This window comes from Sinocyclocheilus grahami, unplaced genomic scaffold (genome assembly GCF_001515645.1).
Source record: "Sinocyclocheilus grahami isolate Dianchi unplaced genomic scaffold, SAMN03320097.WGS_v1.1 scaffold219.1, whole genome shotgun sequence".
NCBI lineage: Eukaryota > Metazoa > Chordata > Actinopteri > Cypriniformes > Cyprinidae > Sinocyclocheilus > Sinocyclocheilus grahami.
In genome coordinates, this window is record NW_015505398.1 from 9,759 (window position 1) to 32,361 (window position 22,603).

A 22,603-nucleotide genomic window follows, 5' to 3' on the forward strand; every position below is an offset into this window, starting at 1 on the left:
GATCCTGAAGACATTGATTAGCATGCTCAGGTGTGTTTGATTAGGGTTAGAGCTAAACTCTGCAGGAAAGTGGATCTCGTGGGCCAGATTTGAGGATCCCTGCTCTATAGGATTTGGTCAATTATTACTTAACGTATATATAAAGGATAGCCAATTCACTTGTTTTTTTGGCATTCGTTCGGCTCACCAACAAATGTAAAGGCGGAACTGAAGACACTTGTTTGTTTTTTAAATCATTAACCAAAAATGTACAATGTGCTACTTACTAATGTTTCTCCAGGCAAATCCCCTCAAATGAAAGAGATTATCTATAAGGGACGCATTTAAAGGTTTTAATTATTTATTTTTAGGGGAGAGAGGGAGATGGTCAAAATAGTTTAAGATAGAATATTACTAATCAAAATATTGCCCTCAAAAATCACATTTACACATCATCAAAGCACATATATTTCTAAACCACTTGTTCCCTGATAATTTGTAATATAACTAGGGGTGCTCCAGAGACAAACCAACCCGATCTCATATGAAAGCGTAACTATTTTACAAGGTGGTGATTTTGTATGAATTTGTAGTGTGATTTTTAGAAAAACATAACATGGAGGTCCACCCTTAAAGGGGTGGTTCACTGGGTTTTTTCTAGGCTTGATTGTGTTCATGGGGTACAGTCTAACATGTGTTAATGCTTAGTTAAAAAAAAAACACATTCTTTTTCACATAATTTACCTTTATTCCACACCGCTGTCCCTTCTCTGAGAAATGGGCTGATCTTTTCCTGTTTTTACGAAGCCCCGCCCTCAGAAATAGGCGATGGGCTCTGATTGGTTAGCTAGCCCAGTGTGTTGTGGTTGGCTCAACCGTCTCTAGTGCGTGTCTATACGTCCCGCCCCTCACCTCAGCGGCATGTGGTGCGGTTGTATTGTAAACAAAGGCATGTTAATATCGCTTATCAGTTTGAGCCTATTGAGAAGCAGAGGATATTATTGAAGAGGATCGTGCAGAACCTGTGCAAGTACGGCTTTTAATGGTAAGCCTATGTTGTTGTCTCATACTTTTAGATACGCTGTTGTAAATGCTACTGCTTATGTTAGCTTTTAATATACGGTTTTATCCTGATTAAAGGTGTAATACATAACAGCAACCGCATGTGCGTCCATGTTTAATGCGTCTCATAGCTATGTCAAAATAAGTGTATAATTGGAACAGTTCATTGTCGGAGCTGAGCTGAATGAGAGAGAGATGCAGAGTGTGTGCAGATCAGGGGAACACCAGGAACAGTACTGAGAACCGCTGCTTTAGAACATTGATTTTGAAACTTGAGAATCCATTAGAATCGTTAGAAGACAGAATCACGATTCATATATGAACAGATTTTTACGTGCACCTCTAGTTTTCTCTTCCTCTTCTCTAAAGCAGCACAGCATGGCATCGCCCCTTTTGCTGACTTTGCCTGAGGGCGGGGTTTATCTGGGTTTGTGATGTCACGAACCCAGGAAGTAACTTGTTGTAGTCCCTACCAGCCGTTTTTGTAGGCATTAAACTGCCAGAATTTTAAAAGACGATATCACCGTTTGCATTGAACTTTCAGCTTCGTAACTTTGCAGATTATTGTTTATGCTCAAACAGCAACATTACACACTAACTAACGTTAAAAAAGTGAAATCGCAATGAACCACCCCTTTAACCTCAACCTAAACCCTAAAGAGATAATAGGCTACTAAAACGTTCAAATGTAGAGTGCACACTGTATGAACTCACCAACGTGTAAAATGGTTACGAATTGGCATGAGAGTTTGTTTGACAAATTTTGAGTCCTGAGTCCTGAGTGTAAGATAACAAGCCAATGAAATCACATTTTCACAGCTGAATTGTGATGGCTGCATTATAGTGAGCATATCATGACGTTTAGTGGGAGACAAAAGCATGACGTGAGTAATGTTAAACACTGCAAAACAAAGAGAAAATGTGCATATAATCACCTGAGAACCAAAAGAGTCTATCCGCTGTGTGTGAGTATATGAGTATTGAGACGCTGAAGGCTGAGCTCATAAGTGACAGTGGTAGTTTTTCTGTCCCTCAGTTTCCTCCAGAGGGGCTTTTAACTGTTATCTTGCTTCATGACCTCGGGAGCAGAAACCCGCAGAGACTGACGTTTCAATAAAGAGACAACAGTAAGCCAACTACCTGCAATCAGGCTTTTGTGCCGCTTCCTACCTGTTTCTTTCACCAATTATTCTCCACTGGCCTTGTCTTTCTCACTCTTGCTCATTCCGTTCTTCTTTCTCTTTCACTTCTCATCAACTCTTCACATCTTCCTTCCTGTTGAATCCTCCTGCCTTTACGTGTCTGTGTATGTGACGCTATGAATGGAACTTCTGATAACTTTATCCTTGTCATGTTACTACATAAAGCAGGCCATGAAGCTTCACATGAAATGTGTGGATATGTAACAGTTAGATATGATTTTTTCCCCCTCTTTGTTCAGCAAACTTTACTATATTGCTGCTCAATTCACTTGTCGACTGATTCCTCACCCACCCCTTGACCCCCATTATAAAACAACATTTGTGTGGGACATTTGTTTTTAGTGAAGCTACAGTACTTGCACTGTTTGCATTCTTATACAGTATGTATATGTATATATATGCAAAGTTCTGCCCTGCTGATCGGCTGGCAGTGTGGGCTTTGAATTGCCGTAGCCTTGTTCTTTCATTCCAGCCTGTTCTCATTATGGCCTCGGCGTTCCAGAACGGCACTATTTTCAGCGAGAGATCGGCACAGTCGCACATACTGTCACAAAGCAGACATACTTTTTCCTTTTGAACACGCTACAGGCATTCCTAAAACAGAGTGCTCTATGCAAAATAAATCATTCAAAAAACAACCCAAAAGTCAGAGTAAGGAGCAAGTGTCTGGCGTAACAGCACTATTTATGACGGCAGGGGTTATAGGGAGTCTTGGGAGAACAGAAAGTCACTCACAAACAGACACTACATGACTAAAACTATGTTTTGACCTCCTACGTATAACTTCCACATCCAGTATCATCACAGAGCATTGTTTTTCTTCACGTCGGGTGAACCGGGGTAACCAGCGACCTTTTGTGTCACAGGTATTTACTCCTATATCATCTAAAACAGGCAGTGGAATGCTTTTATCATAAACAACTGGATGAGTTTTCTTCCCAGAGTTCATTCTCTCCACCTCCTTTATTCATCTCTTCTTCCATCTGCAGATCCAAAGTTCATTCTTATGTCCCCAAAAATGGCAACCAGGTGTGTGCCTTCATCTTAGCTCGTTCTCTCAACCCCTCCTAAATATTTATCAAGGGATTGTGGTTTGAGGCTTGACAAGTAAACGAACATTTCCTGTAAAAATTTTAAAAACTTATTTTAGTAGCTCAAATTGGAAATTAAATATAAGTGTCAACCGATTCCTTTTCAAGATCATTGGTCACACTCTACAATAAGATTCAACTGGTTAACAGTTAATGCAATAGGTATCACGAGGTGTACATGGACAATGAACAACACTTAAAAAAAAAAAACATTTATTTATCTAGTTAATGATAATTTATAAATATATACTTTTCAATGGTTGGGGGCGGTAAGATTTTTATTAAAATAATTTTAATTTTATTAAAATCTTTTTTATTAAAAAGACCCATTGTATTATTTTTTTTTGCAGGATTATTTATATAGATATAGAATCGAAAGTACTTTTAAACGAAAAGTATTTCTTTGAAACAGAAATATTTTGTTACATTGTAAATGTATTTACTGTTACTTTTGATCAAAGCATACTTGCAGAATAAATGTATTAATATTTTATTGACACTAACCCTTTGAATGGCAGTGTACTATTGTTTGTTCATAATACATTAGCCGATGCTAATTTATATAAAAAATGCACAAGAATAAGTAGAAATGAATATTAATCTAGACGAATAAATTCTGTTTGTTAGTTTGTGATACCTAATACATTAATTAATACTGTTAACAAATTGATCCTACTGCAAAGTGTTGCCAAATCATTCTTCTTACGTCCATCTCTGCTTCACATCCCATCTCTCTTTTTTTTCCTATATCATAACATTGCTACACGCATTCATCTTCCTATGTACCAGGGCACGTGACCGCGGCGTCTCACAGCATTCACCACACACAGTGTGGCCACAGTGACAGCTAGTGGTCAAAACTATGCCTTAAAAGTGCTCTGCATCCTTTCTATTTCTCATTTTCTTTTTAAATAAGCCATAATTAGACTCAACAAGAAGTCTTCGAAAGCATCTGCTTTCCCAAAGATACCTGAACATCAAAAACGCACAACTTTATTAAAAGCTGATCTTCGAAAGCTTCCCCCATCAAAGAAAAAAAAAGGGAAAAAAGCATTATTGCTCCACATTATCATGGTGGTTTTTCACCCTAAATCTACAAAAATTCAAATACCTGACATGAACGTTTCCTACTCTTAGGAGCTAGGAGGTGATTAACTGCTTGTAAATAAAACGAACAAGACAACGGAAGTGTACAAACAAAAGATAAATCCTGTCCCTCTACGCACCCACGAGCTGACCTGCAGCAGAGCCCTGCTCACCTCCAGACTGCAGACCAACACACAACAGCGATACCACAAGACTTTCAGGATGGGATGTCAATTTTACTGGAGGTGAGGGCGGGGTTAGAGAGAGCGTTGTGGAGTTCAAGGATTTGTGACGAGCCCCTGCGTACCCCGTGAGCTTCTCCAGCACTGATTCCTGGGGTCCATAATTTGGGGAGGGCCGTTATTCTACAGGGACCATGCGGACATCCTGGTCCCTTTTTCTGTCAGTAGTTAATTGTCTCACTAATGTTCAACTATCCCGTGGTGATGGGTGTGTTAATAAGACAAACATGCGTTCAGACACGCTAAGAGTTATAGTGGCCTGAGCCTGCAGTTACATATCATTTACTTTTTTTCATTACTGTTATTCATTATTTTCTATAATGACTTTAAACATTAAATTTTTTTTATCCTCTTTTTCATATCTCATTTTCTAAAGAGTCATTGTGAAGTTTTTTTTCTGGGTTACTTCGCTTATATTCTCCCATCTCTCCAAGAGGCATCACAAAATCCGGGGCGCTGAGCGATCATTGGAGACGGATTTGCGCAGTCGCACCCCTCGACGAATAGACCTCAGCATGTCCTCGCCCTCCTGGGGCACTTCGGGATCGAGTTGGGACTCAGGGCCCGGCGGGGGCTGATTTGGAAGCAAGGGGAAAGGGAACTGGCCCTCACCTAATGCGTGAGCGCTGGCCACCAGCTCCCCAATCTTCTCCACCAGACTGTGGCGATTGGCAGCCAGCAGGTGATCTTCTTCGCCCGGTTGGCCGTAGACGCTCATCTCTAAGCCGCCTACGCCCCCTGAGCCCCAGGCTGTGTTAGGCAGGCTCAGCCGCTTCGGAGAGGCCTTCACATACTCCAGCGCTCCCGGGGAGGCGTCATCCGGCACATAAAAGACACATTCTTCACTGCCCACATGGGCGGGAGGGCCAGTGTACCCGCCGGGTGAGTCAGGCACAGTGGGGGTCTTGACTGGCACGATGGGTGGGCGTATAGGAATAGGGCCAGCGTTGGAGAGGGTGCGCCTCACCCCGGGCTTCGTAGACGGCGTTCGGCGAATAGTGGCCGTACCGGGAATACCGCCCCCTCCGCCGAGTGGTCCGCCCAGAGCACCCATTCCGCTGGGCAGGCCTGCTGTGCTGGCGGGACGCTTTGTCTGTATCATGCGGCGGTAGTTCTGGGCGATATTACTGTGACGGGGAATTGTGGAGGATTTATCAAATTCAGCCTGACCGTCGGCCTCAGTATCTCCGTTCACTGAGTAACCATCGTAATCGGAGCCTGACAAAAAAAATCCCACTTGTAACTTATCAAGTCTTATAACTAGTTTTAAATTAAAATAATAAAAAGTAAACATCTGGGGTAGTTCACCCCAAAATTTAAATTCTGTCAATAATTACTCATGCTGTTACAAACCCCTAACTTCGTTCATCTTTGGAACACAAATTAAGATATTTGTGATGAAATCCGAGAGCTTTTTGACCCTCCATAGACAGCAAGATAACTACCACTAGTTTCAAAAACGTAGTAAGGACATCAATAAAAAGTATTCTCGTAGCTTCATAAAATTACGGTTGAACCACTGATATCACATGGACTGTTTTAGCGATGTCCTTGCTACCTTTCTGGGCCTTGAACATGGTAGTTCCCTTGCTGTCTATGGAGGGTCAGAAAGCTCTCAGATTTCATCAAAAATATCTTAATTTGTGTTCCAGTCTTACAGGTTTGGAATGACATGATGGTAAGTAATTAATGACAGAATTTTCATTTTTGGGTGAACTGTCCCTAAGGCCCATTCGGCCCAAGGCTGATGACGATAATGATAACAAAAAAGTTTTACAAATCTTTCTGATAATAAGAGAATAGGGAAGTCCACACCACAGCTATACTTATAATGACACAGTGGAACGATATTGATAAAATCACTTTCAGATTTTTTTTTTTCTAGCTGATGAAAAATAAGTACATTAACAGCCAATTAGAATCCACCTGATTTAAAGAGCTTGAGCATTTAGGGTGGCAGACGACACAACTGCAATGCATGCTTGTAATATACAAAATTGGTGTTGACGCTAATATAGTTAGCGCTATAGTTATACTTATCATTCTTGGTGTTAACAGGCTTTTGCTAAGAACACGTGAGTATTTTTGACTGTATTACCCTGTGAGGGGATGGTATCTTCAGAGCAGGATGGGGTGGTTGTCTGAGTGCTGTATCCACTAGAGTACTGAAGAGAGTCTCGGCTGCTCTTCTGCTGCTCCATGCTGAGGCCCCGTGTCAGGACCATAGCTAGATCACTAGCAGCTGGGGAAACCTCCTCACCATGCTGCACCATGACACAATACATACATACAGTTACATCAAGCACAGACTCAATGTGTGTGCATATGTAGACCTAGACTTTGAATCTTAAACTATGAAAATGTTATGAATAAAAACTCAAAGAAATACATTATAAAAATAAATATAATTTCCAATCAATTATGTAAAAATATTATTAAAATGTATTTATTTATGATATATAAACTGTTAACTGTGAGTCAGGCATTTTTATCCAAAAGTGCTTAAAATGCACATCAATACATCAGTTAAGATGCAGTGGAAATTACACTGGGATGGAAAAGAGAAAAGAAAAATGACATGTTCTGTGATTAATGTATATCCATTGTTAGACACTTTCGACTAAACAAGCTAGTGAGAGTGTGCATTTTAAGAGACTTTTTAAAAAATGCATCATTATAGTGTTCTCGACTGTTTTGACTTCAAGGCCCTCCATTGTCAAAGATAATGTTTCAAGGCCCACCAAGATACAGTATTTATAGTACTTCAGCTGTATTGACATAGCTGCTCATTTTCAAACGTTTTTATTTTAAAGCAAATAGTAGTGGCAATGTATTCAAATAATTAAACAATTAAATAATTCCAGAAGTGTTATTCAGGGCTTACACTTTGTATTTCCATTACATTTATATGACTTTTCTAATTGTTTGTGATTGCAGAGATTTTATGTAAAAATAGCAATCTCTACCTAAAAAATATATATTTTAGAGTTTGACACAACTTACATTATAAAAAATTATTTTTGAAATAACTTTTTTAAGAATTTATTAGTTACCAAAGCTTGTCCAAATATAGAAATCTGGTTTTACAAGACCACGAGAACTCTGGTTCTTACTTAAAAATGCAAGTTGGTAAGGAAAACAAGTGACGTTTTAGATGTTTTAGCTTATTTTTAAGTTTATTTTTGTTATTTTAAATATTTTTAAGCCATCTTGTTGTCCACTAGGAAGAGTGCAGATGCCCCAGGTGGAGAACCATTGCATTATTAAGTACTCAAGGCCACAAGCAGCCCATATTTGAAGACACCAGCCTTAAGCAAATGGGTACATTTTGTCTTCATCCACACCAAATGATGAATGTTTCATATATGGTGAAAGTTACCTTGGCAGCTGTAGTGGCCGGGTTCATCCTTGGCCTCTGGGGGTCTTCTGAATGCATCCCAGTATACCCCTGTGACTGAGGAGAGGTTTCTGCCTCCCACAGCCTATCCAGAGGCTCCTTCCTCCTCTGAAGTGTGCTGGTCAGCGGCTGCTCACTGGAACCTACCTTGGACCAGTCCTAAGGAAGCAGACGCAGTTAATTCAGGTCAGTGTATAGCAACAAATGCAACGGTCTCAGGTGCGAGAGAGAAGACTGGCCCACGATCCAGCAGTTTGAGTGTCCTTTCAACAGATACAGTCTTATGTGTTTTAGAAAAAGCCCAATCTCAGTGTTTGCTTTACTGTTTGGTAGGTACCTTCCGTGGTCTGCTCGGTTTAGCAAATCTCACAGCCAGAGATTTGAAACCAGGATCAAACAGCCAACAGAAAAGGTGCGTGTTAAAAAGCAAAATGAGGTAATGAATGAAGTTAAGCAGAATTAAATCAAAACAAAAACACTGTCGGTAAGTGTTATTCAGGAGCCACATATCCAACACACAAGAGCTCACACAAAAAGAAGAGGAAATTAACAAAACTGCAATGAGAATTGCCAATGGAGACAAACCTTCCAGCAAGGAACCTTGGATGTGGGAGAGGGTGTGTTGGATCCAGGGGAGCGGTTAAAGGGTGGGGACGCAGGAAGTATGACAGAGAAAGGCCTGATGGAGCCAGTGTGAGAGAGAGCAGGGCGGAAGGTAGCGAAGGACAAGCCAAACTGCGGAATGGAGAGATAAGATCGAGACCGTCAGAGTAGCCAGAGACCCCCTTCCCTTTACTCATGGGCATGGGAGCCTTTGTGTGTGTGGCCTTGCAGATACATGCTGAGAGTGGCAGGAAAGATCAGATCTGATGACAGCACAAAGACGAAACCGGCAAGAGCAGACCCCAACCTGCCAATCAGCAGCACAAACCTCAAGGGTCCCACAGACAATCCAAAATATCACTGACAGTTTCAGCACACGTATGTCTTATGGACAGAGTACTTGATACTTACTGTGGTTGGAGAGCTACACTCACTAACTGACTGGCAGGTCTCAGATGCTTCCGAGGACGCTGAACTTGACGACTTCTGAAAGAGAAACCATGAAAGATGATATGTCAGCAGGAAAACATGTAGAGGGTCTCTGTTTGAATTATTTGGATATGTTATGGTACTGCTTGCAGTCAATGGACACTTCCTTAACAGAAAAATCACATTTTAAACAAAGGAATTCCAAGTCCTTCAACTTGTAAAATGTGGTGTTGCCAAGTAAATGACCATCAGAGAGAAGGTTCAGAGAATAGTTTGGGATCACTAAAAGTAATTGATATTGATTGATTGATAAATTACAGTTTAAATTGTTAGAACATTTCATAATATTACAGTTTTGTACTGTATTTTAATCAAATGCAGCCTGTGTGACCATACAAAACTTCAAAAACATTACAAATATTCAAAAACATTTAAAAATCTTGAAACACAATGAAACACAAATTAGAAGGGAAATAAAATAAAGATTGTTGTTATTTTGTTGCCATCTGCTGGTTGTTTTAATATCTATTACTACTATATATTTTGTTTATGCTTTTTTGGTTAGTGGTTTAAGTAAAAAAACACATGAGGGTGAGTAAATGATGACAGAGTTTTTCATCTTTTGGTGAATTATCCCTTTAACATGGTATGAACAGCTGGCATCTGGTTTGTTTTCTGATCCAGGATGGTCTACAAGCTTAGACCAGCTTAAACCAATGAAATACCAGCTACCATTCTCAAGACACAGCATAAGCTTGATTCTCCAAAGCAATTGCAACAATGAAAAGCCAAGCAACATAGTACACACAGCACAAGCAACAAATCTGTCCAGCAGAAAAAGGCTAATAGCCAGAAATAAAGATTTAATAAGTGTGCTAACATTACTGGCAGCATAATGTCTCTATTTCTTTATCACTCTCGCTCTCACCTGCACATGCTGCTTTTCCTGGAGCCGGAGCTGCTGGGAGAAGAGGGGGGAGTCTGGTAGGACCAAGAGTAATCAGAACCCTTAAGGTCTTTTATTACCTGAAAGAAAGGGAGAGAGACCGTCTTGGTGTTAATGGTCTTACTGTAAAGCACTGTGCAGTACATGATACATGGTAACTGGTGTATATAAGCATGTGCACCTGCTCACTGGCTGGGGGCAGTTTGTGGGGGTCTGAGGTTAACACGGTGAGATCATCAATAATGGCCTGGAGATGAGTGATCTCTCCCAACATGGCAATCTCTCCATTCTAACATCACACAAGGACAGAACCACAAGTTCATAGATCAAAACGTAATTGAACATCACATAATGCCATTTAAACGACAGACAGTAACACATTCTAAGAGCTTTATATATTTATGTACCTATTTATTTGTTTGTTTATTTTATTGTGCTTCAATTAACTCTTAAGACAGGCTCTTCATTATAACAATCATATACAATATACAATTTTTTGATGAGGCACTTCCTCTTTACATTTCAAAACATAAAAATCTTTTTTTTTTTTATGATTTCATGTTCAAATAAATTTTGTAGATAAATCTAATACTAAAATTAATAATTAGCAAGTAGTAAAATGTTATAATTATTTTACAGAACAAACTATTATTATTATTATTATTATTATTATTATTACTTTAGTATAGGGAGCAATTCTCACTATTCACTAGTTGCTTATTAGCATGTCTATTATTAACATATTGGTTGTTTGTTAGTGCTTATAAAGCACATATTCTGCATGACCATATGCTACATCCCTAATCATACCCAATACCTAAACTTAACAACTATCTTACTAACTATTTATAAGCAGCAAATTATGAGTTTATTGAGACAAAAGTTGTAGTTAATGGTTTGTTAATAGCGAGAATTTAAACTTAAAATAAAGTGTGACCATAATAAGAAATGTTTCTTGAGTATCAAATCAGGATATCATAAGGAATGTGTGACCGGAGACTGGAGTAATGGCTGTTTGAATAAATTATTATTATTAAATAAAATATATTAAAAACACAGTTATTTTAAATTTGAATAATATTTCACAATATTGCTGTTTTTTACTGTATTTTTGATCAAATAATTCAGCCTAGATGAGCATAAGAGAGTTACACTTGATTTTACAGTGGGGGTTTTTTTATGTGTAACTGTACATTTGAGTACTGAGTAATATTGATTAACAACGTACTAACTATAGATTAGAATTAGGGTTTGGTCTAGGGTTAGTTGCCTGTAATTATGCACCATTTACTGTTATTACTATAGTAAGTACATGTAACACATGTACTTGTACTTTGTAATGTTCTTCGAGAGACTTTTTTCAAAAAAGATCTTACCAACCCCAAGCTTTTGAACAGCTATGTGCTTGGGAACACTTAACAGTGCTGCATTCAATCTTAAAAACAAAAAAAATTGATATTTAAATGAGGTGGGCAGTACCACTACAGGCTGCAGGAAGCTGATGAAGGTACAAAAGCGTCCTCTCTCCTCCACTAAAGCACGCCGCACCGCCTGTTTCTCCGTCTCCTCCATCAGCAGGTACATGTCATTCACATCCTGCATTGCACTGTCCAGCTGTGGCTGAAAGTCCCCCCGGCCTAAAGGGGGTGACAGAGAGCATAACAGAAAAGAAGGGGGGGAGGGAGAAGGATGAAACAGTGAAGAACAGACAGAATGAAAAAAATGGCCAAAGAATCAGACAAAACAGCAGGTCGAATGGAAGAATGAGAAGAATGTAAAGGACAATCAAAAGAGAAAAGTGAAAACAACAAAAAGTGGCAGAACACAAGAGAATACACAGCATTAGATGAGAATCATTCTCTCTTCCAGCCTCCAACAATACGAACGCAATGTGAACACAGAACAAAATGAACTACTCCGACAAGCACCTACACAACAAATGGAGACAGACGCTTCTGAACTCTGAGATCGAACATCTTCTACTCTTAATGAAACACATGGAACCTCCCAGAGGAAGTTAAAAGGTTAACTCATGCAGACTAGGTTGTTAGAGATGGTCGTGACCTTTGCTGAGGAAGCAAAGCCAGCTATCTGCAGTAGAACCGCTTCCAGGAACACAAGCAGCATGCATGCTGGGACGGCATCAGCAAAATCATGCACAAAGCAAACCCTCAGGTGTTATAATGGAAGAAATGAGAAAGGCTGTGATCTTAAATCAGCTGTCAAGCCAAAATGTTAGGTGGGGGTTAAATCCGATGGCCACAGAACTGTCTGCAGACGTGCTTGGGTCTTTTTCGAGTTGAGGCCAGGTTAAAGGGCCATGCAGAGTGACGAGTGAGAAGAATCTAAGTGAGCCACAGCTTGGCGTGGAAAAACATACTTACCCTGTAGCTCTATAGAGAGAGAGTAGATGAAAAAGAGAGAGAACACAACATGGGGGGAATCCAAGAGAGGGTAAGGAACAGAGAGAAAGAGATACAGAGAAAGAGAGGAGGGAGAGCACTGTGTTAGGGTTAGTATTAGGAAGCAATTCAGCTCATTTCATGGCCAAATTGTTTCAGAAAAGCCAAACCACCACAGCAAATTGAACCAAAACCAAATTCAAAAATCAACCAAAAATGTACGATTTAATGTGCAGTGGGCCCAAAATAAAATAAAATACGTATCAAACGGAACGGTCTTAGAAGGAATGAGATGCCTGACTAAACAACATAAATAGGGAGCTTTTCCTTTAACACTGGAGTCTTCCTAGTAACACACAGGATTGTCATCCTATCTTCAAAAGCAGAAATTATTGGCTGCTGGGATATGAACACGAACTGCTTAGCAAATGAGGTGAGAGTTGCACTTCTGCGCTTCAGCCAGGAGAGGGGGTTGCTTACATTGCAGAGGATTGTTTCCCTCATATGAAGGGTCAGTAATTTCATCGAACACACTGTGCACTCTACACAGTCTCTATGTGGCTTTAACAACACTTCCGAGATTCAACTGCCCATCACCAACCATAAGAGGCACTAAAAACACATTCAACATTGATGGCAAATGAACAGCAGGTTGTTCTGAACATCAAATAAAACAGCCAGTTTTGACCTTGGGGAAATGTCCTTGACTTATTCCCAACACATTTCTGCTTTGTAATAGGGCAGTGTTATATAATATTGATCCATTACTTTCACTGATATAAAAACGCTTGTATTCTAGTATGTGTTGGTTGTGATACTGTTGCCATGCTTGACATTTCTTTGTAGTATTGTAAAAAAAAAAAAAAAAAAACGTGTTACCTTTCCTGGCTTTCTTCTGTAATTTCATGGTGTCTGAAGATTTCTTCTTTATTTCATGACGAGACCGTTTGTACTCTGTAAAAAACGAAATGTATGAAAATTGAGTTGCACTTTATTTTACACTACTTATAGCAATTACAATAACTGGGTAATAACTAGATACTAACCCTGAACCTGTCTTTAAACTTAACATTAACCCATGTGGTTATTGTATACTACCCAGTGCTTTCTTGGGTAAGTACAATGTAAGTATATTGTAAGTACACGTACTGTAAAATAAAATGTAACCGAACATTTGTATGATGTCTACTCTGTAAGGACTGACATTAGTGTGCATATGGACAAAAAAGGTGCTTAGTCACCTTTGGCATGGTCCTTGTCTAGTTGATTGGCTGTCTTCTTCCAGTCTTCAATACGGTCCTGTAGTGGAGTGATCAGGCTCTCCATCAAAGCACTGAGAGCAATGAAGAGAGGATTATGTTCTCAAACGTTCACAGCTGAGTCAGAGGTTCTCATTCAATTACAGAGCAATATGAACATTTGCAAGGAAATATCATCAACCCTGTGGGGGTTCAGACCATGAGAAATGAAGGCTTTGGTTTACAGTGTGGCTTAGAGTCTGAGGCATCCATTCATTAGACTGTCAGAGGGAATTGTCAACAGATGTACTTTAATGAGGTGTGAAAATTGTGTGTATTTGTGTTCTCTTGTCTTGCCAGTGTCATCAGACTTTGAGAGTGAGTCTGCGATTAAAGTGTGTTGTGATGTTCACATTTGTGCAAGTGATACATAGCTCAGTGTCCTGCAATTCAGAACCAAAAAAATATATGTGCACCCACACATATGAATTTTCAATCAACGAGTGTATGAAGATAACTAATTCTGATAAGGTTTAAAAAGCTCCGAGTTAAAAAATTCAGTCTGGTCAAAACAAAACAAAACAAAACATGAAACACTGATTGATTAGAATACTAAGCTGATTATTGTTAGAGAAAAAACAAACTTTTGACCAAAGAATGCCAAAATCAATCAATCAATCAGATTCAATCAATCAGATCAATCAATCAATAAGTGAGAGACTTGTAATAATTTTACAGTACATAACAAACACACCACTGTTGAAGTTTCATATATGATTTCTGTATGAAATTCATAACTATAATGTTTTGCCCTTGTTTGTGCTCTACATGTATTTGTGTTGTATATATACTTTTAAACTATGACACACAGTAAGCGGATGACAGGAGAAATGTTCTCGTACTTAGTAAAATGGCGTAGTTTAGCCTCAATGCTGCGATGCCTCATACACATGCGGGTCAGCGCTGATCCGATGTCTCTGGTGGCACCTACAGGAGTCACAAGAGACAAAAAACTGTCAGAACATCACGGAAATTACACATAGGACACTTTATAGTTCAATGACCAAAACCAGCATGGTAAAAACAATGGCTGCAGTCCAGAATGTTATGAGCTTCACTTTAATCACTAGCATTTTAAAGTCCAACTGTGTACAACTTTCAGTCATTCAAATATGTATTATTAACATAGATCAGTAGTTTACACACGCTGCAGTCCAAATAAAGTGGTTTCATTTAAAAGACACCCCAAAGTGTGTGTGAAACCTGTAGCCACAGTATAAATTAGGCTATTTTTAGTTGAAGGTTGGAAAAAAACGTTTGGAAAATCCTGACCCCAGTATTTATAAGAGGGAGTGTGCTTTCTTCCAAAGAAGGTGGCCCGGACAGCTATTATTTCCCTTAAGTGTTTATATGTCAAACTGAATTGTTAAGTTTGCAGTTCCAGTGTTGCCTGGAACTGCACTAGCCCTTTAATTTAACTGTACCATGACCTTCAATATAAGAAACAAATGATTATTTACAATTTAAAAACACTGTGTCTTTCATATGTGCAAATGTGAAAATTTGACTGGCAAACTACCTCAATGTCATGTGTTTAAAAGAGTCATTGTATCAATAAACCTTAAAGCCGTATGCTTCTCTATCACAATTCAATAATCTAGGAATGATTTACCTATAGCTTCTCTGCATTAGAACTTTCAGCTTATTCTCAGGTTGATAAAAACCTACATTCAAGCAATACAGTAAATCCTGGTCTGTGCTGACCTCAGATTTCCAGTAGATCTCAGATCTCCAAACCAGGGAATAGATTCAGACAGATTAGAGATCTTCAGTAATCTAGGCTTCACAGGGTTAATCTAGGCCCATGTCAAAGAGGCACACACCCTAAATAATCAACCCTGACCCTCAAAAGGTAAGATTTTTAAACATTGGCCTGAAGACCACATTTTGACCATGTATGGAAAATTATATAGTATAGATGTTTCTCCTACAATTTCTGAGGAGAGAAAAAGACCTAAATAAGGCTTGAATTGAATTGTTCACAACTGAGAATAGAGGATTATAAAATGAATGTGAATACCATAGTTCAGATTGGAAGAATTTGATGAGAAACATTTGAGTTTTGACTTTTATTGCAGATGTTCGTGCCTTGACAAACAGGAGCATAGTTTGAGACATTGTTGAGATCTTTTGAGACTCAAGAGGAGACGTTAGATAAATGTTCTGCTCCATTTAATCTCATTGCTCTCTATGAGAAACAACTAAGATTTAAAAGATCTCATTTGACATTTTCACTCCTAAAAATTTGCTTTGTTAGTAACGTAGTTACTTATGTTAACACTGAATGACTTGCACACAAGCTAAAAGCACATACTGTATACACACAAATGAATTCAGAAATAAATTAACTTTGTCTAATTAGTATTCATACACATCGCTCTCAGAGAGCAAATGAGTCAATTAAGTAATATCATTAAAGCTAATTAACTTTTAAAGAATCAGACCAAGGAAAAATACCAAACACTATTCATATATATATTATATATATATTAAGAGTTCAGATGCAAAAGCCTCTAAGTGCCTTCTGAAATTTTCTTCTAAAATTAGCATTTTTATCAGGCTCCAATGTTTATGTTTAGTCATTTCACTTTAATTGTATAGAAAAGGACCTATACATTGCCATTAGAATAAAATTACTGAACCTAAACATAGGAGTCTGATAAAAATGCTAATTTTAGATGAAAATGCCAGACGGCACTTGGAGGCTTTTGCATCTGAACTCTTCATATATACACAAACGCATATAAGACATACACTGCATGGGACAAACATTGTCATGCCTTTGACTCTTGTGTCTATTATCCATTGCCATTTTGCAATAACAGTAATGTGTTCACTAACACAGATTTACTGCATGGCTGCTCTGAGCGCAATGAGTTAGACATGCATGCATGCCGACACACACACACACACACACACACACACACACACACACACACACGTTTGTTTTTGTGAAAAGTGGGGACATCCCATAGGCGTAATGGTTTTTATACTGTACAGACCGTATATTCTATTGCCCTACACCAACCCTACCCCTAAACCTACCCCTTACAGGAAACTTTGTGCTATTTCAGATTTTCAATACACTCCATTCTGTGTGATTTATAAGCGTTTTGAAAAGTGGGGACATGGGGTAATGTCCTGAAAAGTCACCTTCTCCTTGTAATACCTATGTCATACCTTTGTCACTATACAAATGTATGTCCTCATTTGTCACAAAAACGCGCTCACACACACACACAGAAGGGCACACTTGCATACAAACAGTGTTTCTCCAATGAGACTCCAGTAAGCCATGAGAGAAGCTCCATTCATAATTAACACATTCCTGCCTCATGCCTCCTGTTTTACCCAGCAACCATTCATTAATCCATCCCACAAACACACACACAGAGTGAGATGATACAGTGTCTAATGTCAAAGTGTCACCGTACCTTAAGAGAGTGAGAGAAAATTACAAAAGACAAAAACTGGGAGTGAGAAAGTGTGAGAACGGAAAAGGAGCAAGTGAGGTGTTCTTCACACATTTTAATTGCTTCTGAAATGAGAAATCCTTTAGTGTGTGTGTGTGTGTGTGTGTGTTAGAGTGTGTCTGCAGTAGTGACAGTTTTTCAGTTTGTTGCCATCTTCCACTACAATACACCCCAAAAAAAAAATTCACCCTCGCTTTTTTTCTAAATGCATGCTATTGTCCTTACTGTGAATGATTTATCCATGCATGTTTATTTATCTATTTTTATTTTTCCCTATTTTTTTTTACCTTGTAATTATACAACAAAAAAAATCATAACTCAGTCTTCTGGTGAAGATGTCAGACTTCTCTCTGGTGACGTGTATGTCAGACTTCTCCAATCATTTAGTCCGCATAAACCCCACCCCTTTTCACAATCGTCTGCAAGTGTGCATTCAGATCTGCCCTCATCCAATCAACAACCAGTGAACAGAACCAGATCCTCCTACATTTTTTTCTTTTTCATTAATCCATTTCACTTGAATGTACATCAAAATATGTAAGACATGATCTGTCGCTACTTCTGTTTTATCACAATTTTAATGTAAATGAAGACAGCTAACATCAGGCCAATGTTGCATGCTCTCTGTGTGCGTGCTTAGTTCTCTTACTGCGTGTCTGTCGCAAACCATTTCTGAGAAAATATCAGATTGAAATGTCTCTGATGGCCACTTGAGAATGTCCGGCTCAGTGTGTGCTCTGAAGCAGTGTACTGTTGTTACCGCAGTAATCTGTACAGAGTGGCAGTATTCACAGAGTGCTGTCGCCTCCATCTGTTACGGCAGTCTGTGTTTACTGTTGGCCTGATCGCCAAGACCCGCACTGCCACACCAGCCCCCGCATATTGATTTTTCCCATGACATTTAGTCAGCACAATGTGAACATGACCATTCTGAGAAAAGAAGAGTGGAAAGAAAGAGCACAAGTTGACCAACAAGTGAATGAATAAATTCACCACCTTCCTCATGAATGACTGTATTTGTCTAATCAATTTCTTAGTGCCCAAACAAATTCTAAGACAATGTCAATACAATGAAAATATAAAATTAAGTCTCATATCTAGGCATGCATAACATACGGGGACCATATAGGTTGTCTGCCGTTATTAATTTACAAAATTACTACTATAATATTATTATATATAATTTTAAAATGTATTAGTATCTGTTGATGCACATTACCATTCAAACGTTCAGGTCCAGTACAATTTTCATTGATTGATTGATTGATTTTTTTAATTTAAAATAAATGCTGTCATTTTTTTAATTTAAAATAAATGCTGTCATTTTTTTAATTTAAAAGAGAATCTAAGTTTCCAAAAATATTAGGCAGCACAACCGTTTTAACATTAATAACAACTTTTTGATCACAAACTTGAGCACTATTATATATTGCTCCAGTATTGTATATTTACGTGTTCATGCTCATTTCTCCTATTTTTACATTTAAAGTTCGTTTAATCCTTAAAAACACTAATAATTTAATAACACTGTTTAATTTAATCTTTTAACAAATCTCAAAACGAATTAATATGACTGCTTTTAATTTTTTGTGTTTTATTTGTAATTTATTTAGACAAAATAGTATTGAATTTTAATACTGGCCATTTATTGGTTATTGGCCATAACATGAAAAATTATTATTGACTTAAAATTATGGCTGATACCAATACATCTCTTCCATCATGCATCATAATCCATATTGCCCATCAAAATCACCAGCTTTGCGCTCCATATACACCATCAGATATTCACGGCAGAATATTTGCTCGTGTTTCTGTGTCAGTATGTACTGTATGATCATTTTCCATCATTTTCTCTCTGAGACAAAAATGGATGAGATCAGTCTTTTGGGAATTCCTTCTGTGGCTTCCAAACTTAATTGAATAGAGTAACTGGATAAACAAGGCCATTTACTTGGCTGACGACCAGCAGAAAGACATACAGAGCACTTACACAAGAGAGAGACAGTGGCAGGTCTATAATATTTAGCTGAGGTTTCACAAATAGCTGATGTACAGGTGCATTTACGCAACATTATCATCGTTAATCTTGACTTGCCGTCTCATTGTAAACAAAGCAAATCTGAAGATGACAACAGTGAACAGATACACCAACCAACTTTTAGCATAAAGACAGCCATGGAACAGTGCTTCCCAATTGAAACGATGCTAAATGCAAATAAATATTCCAATCCAATCCAAATTCTTCTGTCACTTGGTAGCTCTAAGATAGCAAAATTAGGCCAACACAGACTGTGCCCTCATAAACCATAAAACAATTCACATAAAAACATTCAACTTATGTCACATTAATAATTGTGTATGCCATTTTTCATTGTACAATAAACAGTATCGGTACTGCAATGGTTCACCACTTGATGTTCAATGTAAAATCTAAGTCATCGGTAGCAGTTGAGCACCAGTGGCACAGAATAGGTAATATAAAGCAGAAGATGTACTAAGGCATGTTACAACTCTGCTAATGTTCAAGTAAGACATGAATTATGAGTGTTTTCACTCACTGTATGGGCAGTTTCTACAGTCCAGCCTCTGCTGTTTCCAGGGCAACAGATGGTGGGTGAGACATGTAGAGCAGTGCAGGTCTCAGGACAGACAGGCCAGTGAGTGGTGCAAAAATCAATCAGTCTGTGCAGAATGACGGGACAGATGCCGCCATGACAGGACACTGCGCTGCTCTCCAGGAATCATCTATTACTACAGCAGCCTTCTTTTAAATGATGCTGAAATCATGTGACATTTGAAAAAGTGTTGTCCATTGGCATTTTCACTAGATATAATTACATACTTTAATGAATAAACAAATAATAATAATTAACAAAAGAGCCAGCGCACTCTTAAGGCAACTTGTGATTATTTATTTAACATTTTAGTTGTAGATTTTCATACAATCTGCTTACACACCAGTGAGGTTTTAGTTTAGAGGTGGAAATTCATGCTTAGCTTTTTCCCCCCAGAAATATTACTTTTTTTATACCAATTCATACAGATTTACCAATTCGTCAAAACATATGTGATTTCTAATGAGATCAAGTTATTGGCAAATACATAACTGATACCTGTTTTAATATTTTGGCCAAATGTCTGATGATTTTATTTTCTTTATAAATTAAAGCACATGATCACTTTATTACTTTATTTTAAGGACTAATTCTCACTATTAACTAGCATGCATATCATTACTGTATTTTCAGTAATTATAAAGGACATATTAATGCCTTATTCTGCATCACTATATTTTAGATCCCCTAATCCTACACCACACCTAACAACTACTTTACTAACAATTAATAAGCAGCATAAATACCACGTAAAACAAACAGGGTTTTGCTAATGTATGTTTCTGTTGATGGCTGCGCAGTCTGGCTTCCCAGTACATTACAACAACAGAGATGAAAAAAAAAAATGTGGAAGATTTGTGCATGCGCTCATTCGAAGTGCGCAAACCCACGCCACAGAAGGCGCGCAAATGTCAAGCTCTCTCTGAAGTATTGTGTTTAAATGGACAAATTCACACAAAAATTATGTCAAAATGCCCGTCTTGGTAAGTAACCTATAGCAGACATAGCCGGCTGAACGTAATGTATCAGTGCACTGGATCAGTGCATTCTCTTAAAGTGACAGCACTTTCTTAATATTAATCAAACAGCAACAACAAAGAAATCACTCACTGCTCTTGATTGAATAGCTTTTGTAACTTTAATAAAGATTCATCTTTAATTTATACGGTCAAATATGCAATGCTGTTTTACATTTCATTACTTTGTTCAATTTCTGTACCTAAAAACTAATGTTAGACCTACCTAAAAAAACTGAAAATCACTGTTTATTTTACTTGTATCTTTACTCTATTGTATTTATTTGTGTTGTTGCTTGTAGTTAGATAGATTATTCTTATTTTCTTTATTTTCATTTGACAGTATAGTTTTTCCCTAAACATAGCACATACCGAACCATTCCGAAACTGTGACTCTAAAACCGTGATACAAACCGAACCGTGAGTAAGTTGAACCGCCCCACCCCTTATCACTGTACATGAAAAGATTCCACCACAGAAAGAAAGAAAATATTAGAATAGGCATTAAAAATCATTTTATCATATATTTCTCCACCTGCATAATTCTTTCCTTCCCCCACCATTTCTATTCCTTTATATCTCCTCACTTCTTGCCGAACCCCTCACCACCCCTTTCCTAGAAGTAATTCAGACATCCCTTTTTTCTCCATCATGAGACCTGATGATGTGTGGCGCATGTTGCCTCATGACTCCCTGTTGAGCTGCTAAACATGAAAGTCTGTCAGAGAGGCTTCAGCCTGCAGAGCCTCAAAGCCCCACACAGACCAGCCTCCACCTCTCCACAACATTCCTGCTCTCATTTCACAAGACCTTACAGACCTAACCTTTGATATACACTAATAAATTACTACTGTTAATGATAGAGGTGCTTTGACATGTGTATCTCAGATTAGCTCTGAGATTAGCTGAGATTTTCACTGGTGTTTCTCAGGGGTCAGTCTTGGGCCCGTTACTTTTTAATATTTGTCTGTCATCCCTTGGCAATCTCTTGAGATCATTTCTATGCTGATGCTATGCAGATTTATATACATTCAAAACCTGATAAGAGCTTTTCTTTCTGACTGTTTTGCTGAGATAAAAACATGGATGAATACTAACTGTCTGAACAGTGCTGTTATGCTCATTGGTTCCTGTCATCAAATTTCTGTTCATTGTACCATGTTCACATCATACTGACACTTTACTAGAATAGCGTTTGTGGTAATATGGTCTCCAGAAGTACAGAAGTATAAATATACATCATAGTCTGAGTTGAAGGCGACATTAGAGCCATCCTAAACCACAACAATCATATAAAATCACATCCATACACTCGTGTATAAACACAGACTAGAACTGACAGAAGAGGTCAACAATCACTGACGAGAAAGAGGCAGCTGTCAAACAAGTATAGATATTTGGTACAACAGAGAAGAACTGCAGAATATAATGTCATACAGATATTTTTAATATTATAAAAAATCAGTAGGCTAATTTCTAATGAAGAGACCAATTTATATGACAGATTTTAATGTAGGCTTTTATTCATATGTAAACATTGTGAGATAGTTATAATGGTAATTAAACAAAGTTTTGCTCACTCAGTGTATTTTTGTAGGGCTATTAAGAGATTTTTATTTTTTATTTACCAATTATCCAAATAATGTTTAATCTTAGAAAGCTATTATTATCAGGACACATGAGCACAGCGGTTAGCAGATCAATGAATGAGAGGGCAGCGTTACCAGAGTTGCCCATATACCACACCTTGTTACGACAC

The 22,603-nt window shown here is 38.1% G+C and overlaps 1 protein-coding gene across 1 annotated transcript in view; it reads right to left on the minus strand.

The window, feature by feature from the left end:
• Window positions 1–3,857: 3,857 nt before the first annotated feature.
• mtss1lb (MTSS I-BAR domain containing 2b) overlaps window positions 3,858–22,603 on the minus strand; it is a 69,372-nt gene continuing 50,626 nt past the window's right edge. Inside the window, exons 4-15 of the mRNA XM_016287226.1 lie at window positions 14,580–14,664; window positions 13,681–13,772; window positions 13,319–13,393; window positions 12,422–12,430; window positions 11,517–11,674; window positions 10,219–10,326; window positions 10,020–10,117; window positions 9,242–9,257; window positions 9,074–9,148; window positions 8,042–8,218; window positions 6,761–6,926; window positions 3,858–5,880 (exon numbers count right to left, since the gene is read on the minus strand). Of these exons, the coding sequence (XP_016142712.1) occupies window positions 5,102–5,880; window positions 6,761–6,926; window positions 8,042–8,218; window positions 9,074–9,148; window positions 9,242–9,257; window positions 10,020–10,117; window positions 10,219–10,326; window positions 11,517–11,674; window positions 12,422–12,430; window positions 13,319–13,393; window positions 13,681–13,772; window positions 14,580–14,664 (1,838 nt within the window). The 3' untranslated portion in view covers window positions 3,858–5,101. The remainder of the gene's footprint in view (window positions 5,881–6,760; window positions 6,927–8,041; window positions 8,219–9,073; window positions 9,149–9,241; window positions 9,258–10,019; window positions 10,118–10,218; window positions 10,327–11,516; window positions 11,675–12,421; window positions 12,431–13,318; window positions 13,394–13,680; window positions 13,773–14,579; window positions 14,665–22,603) is intronic.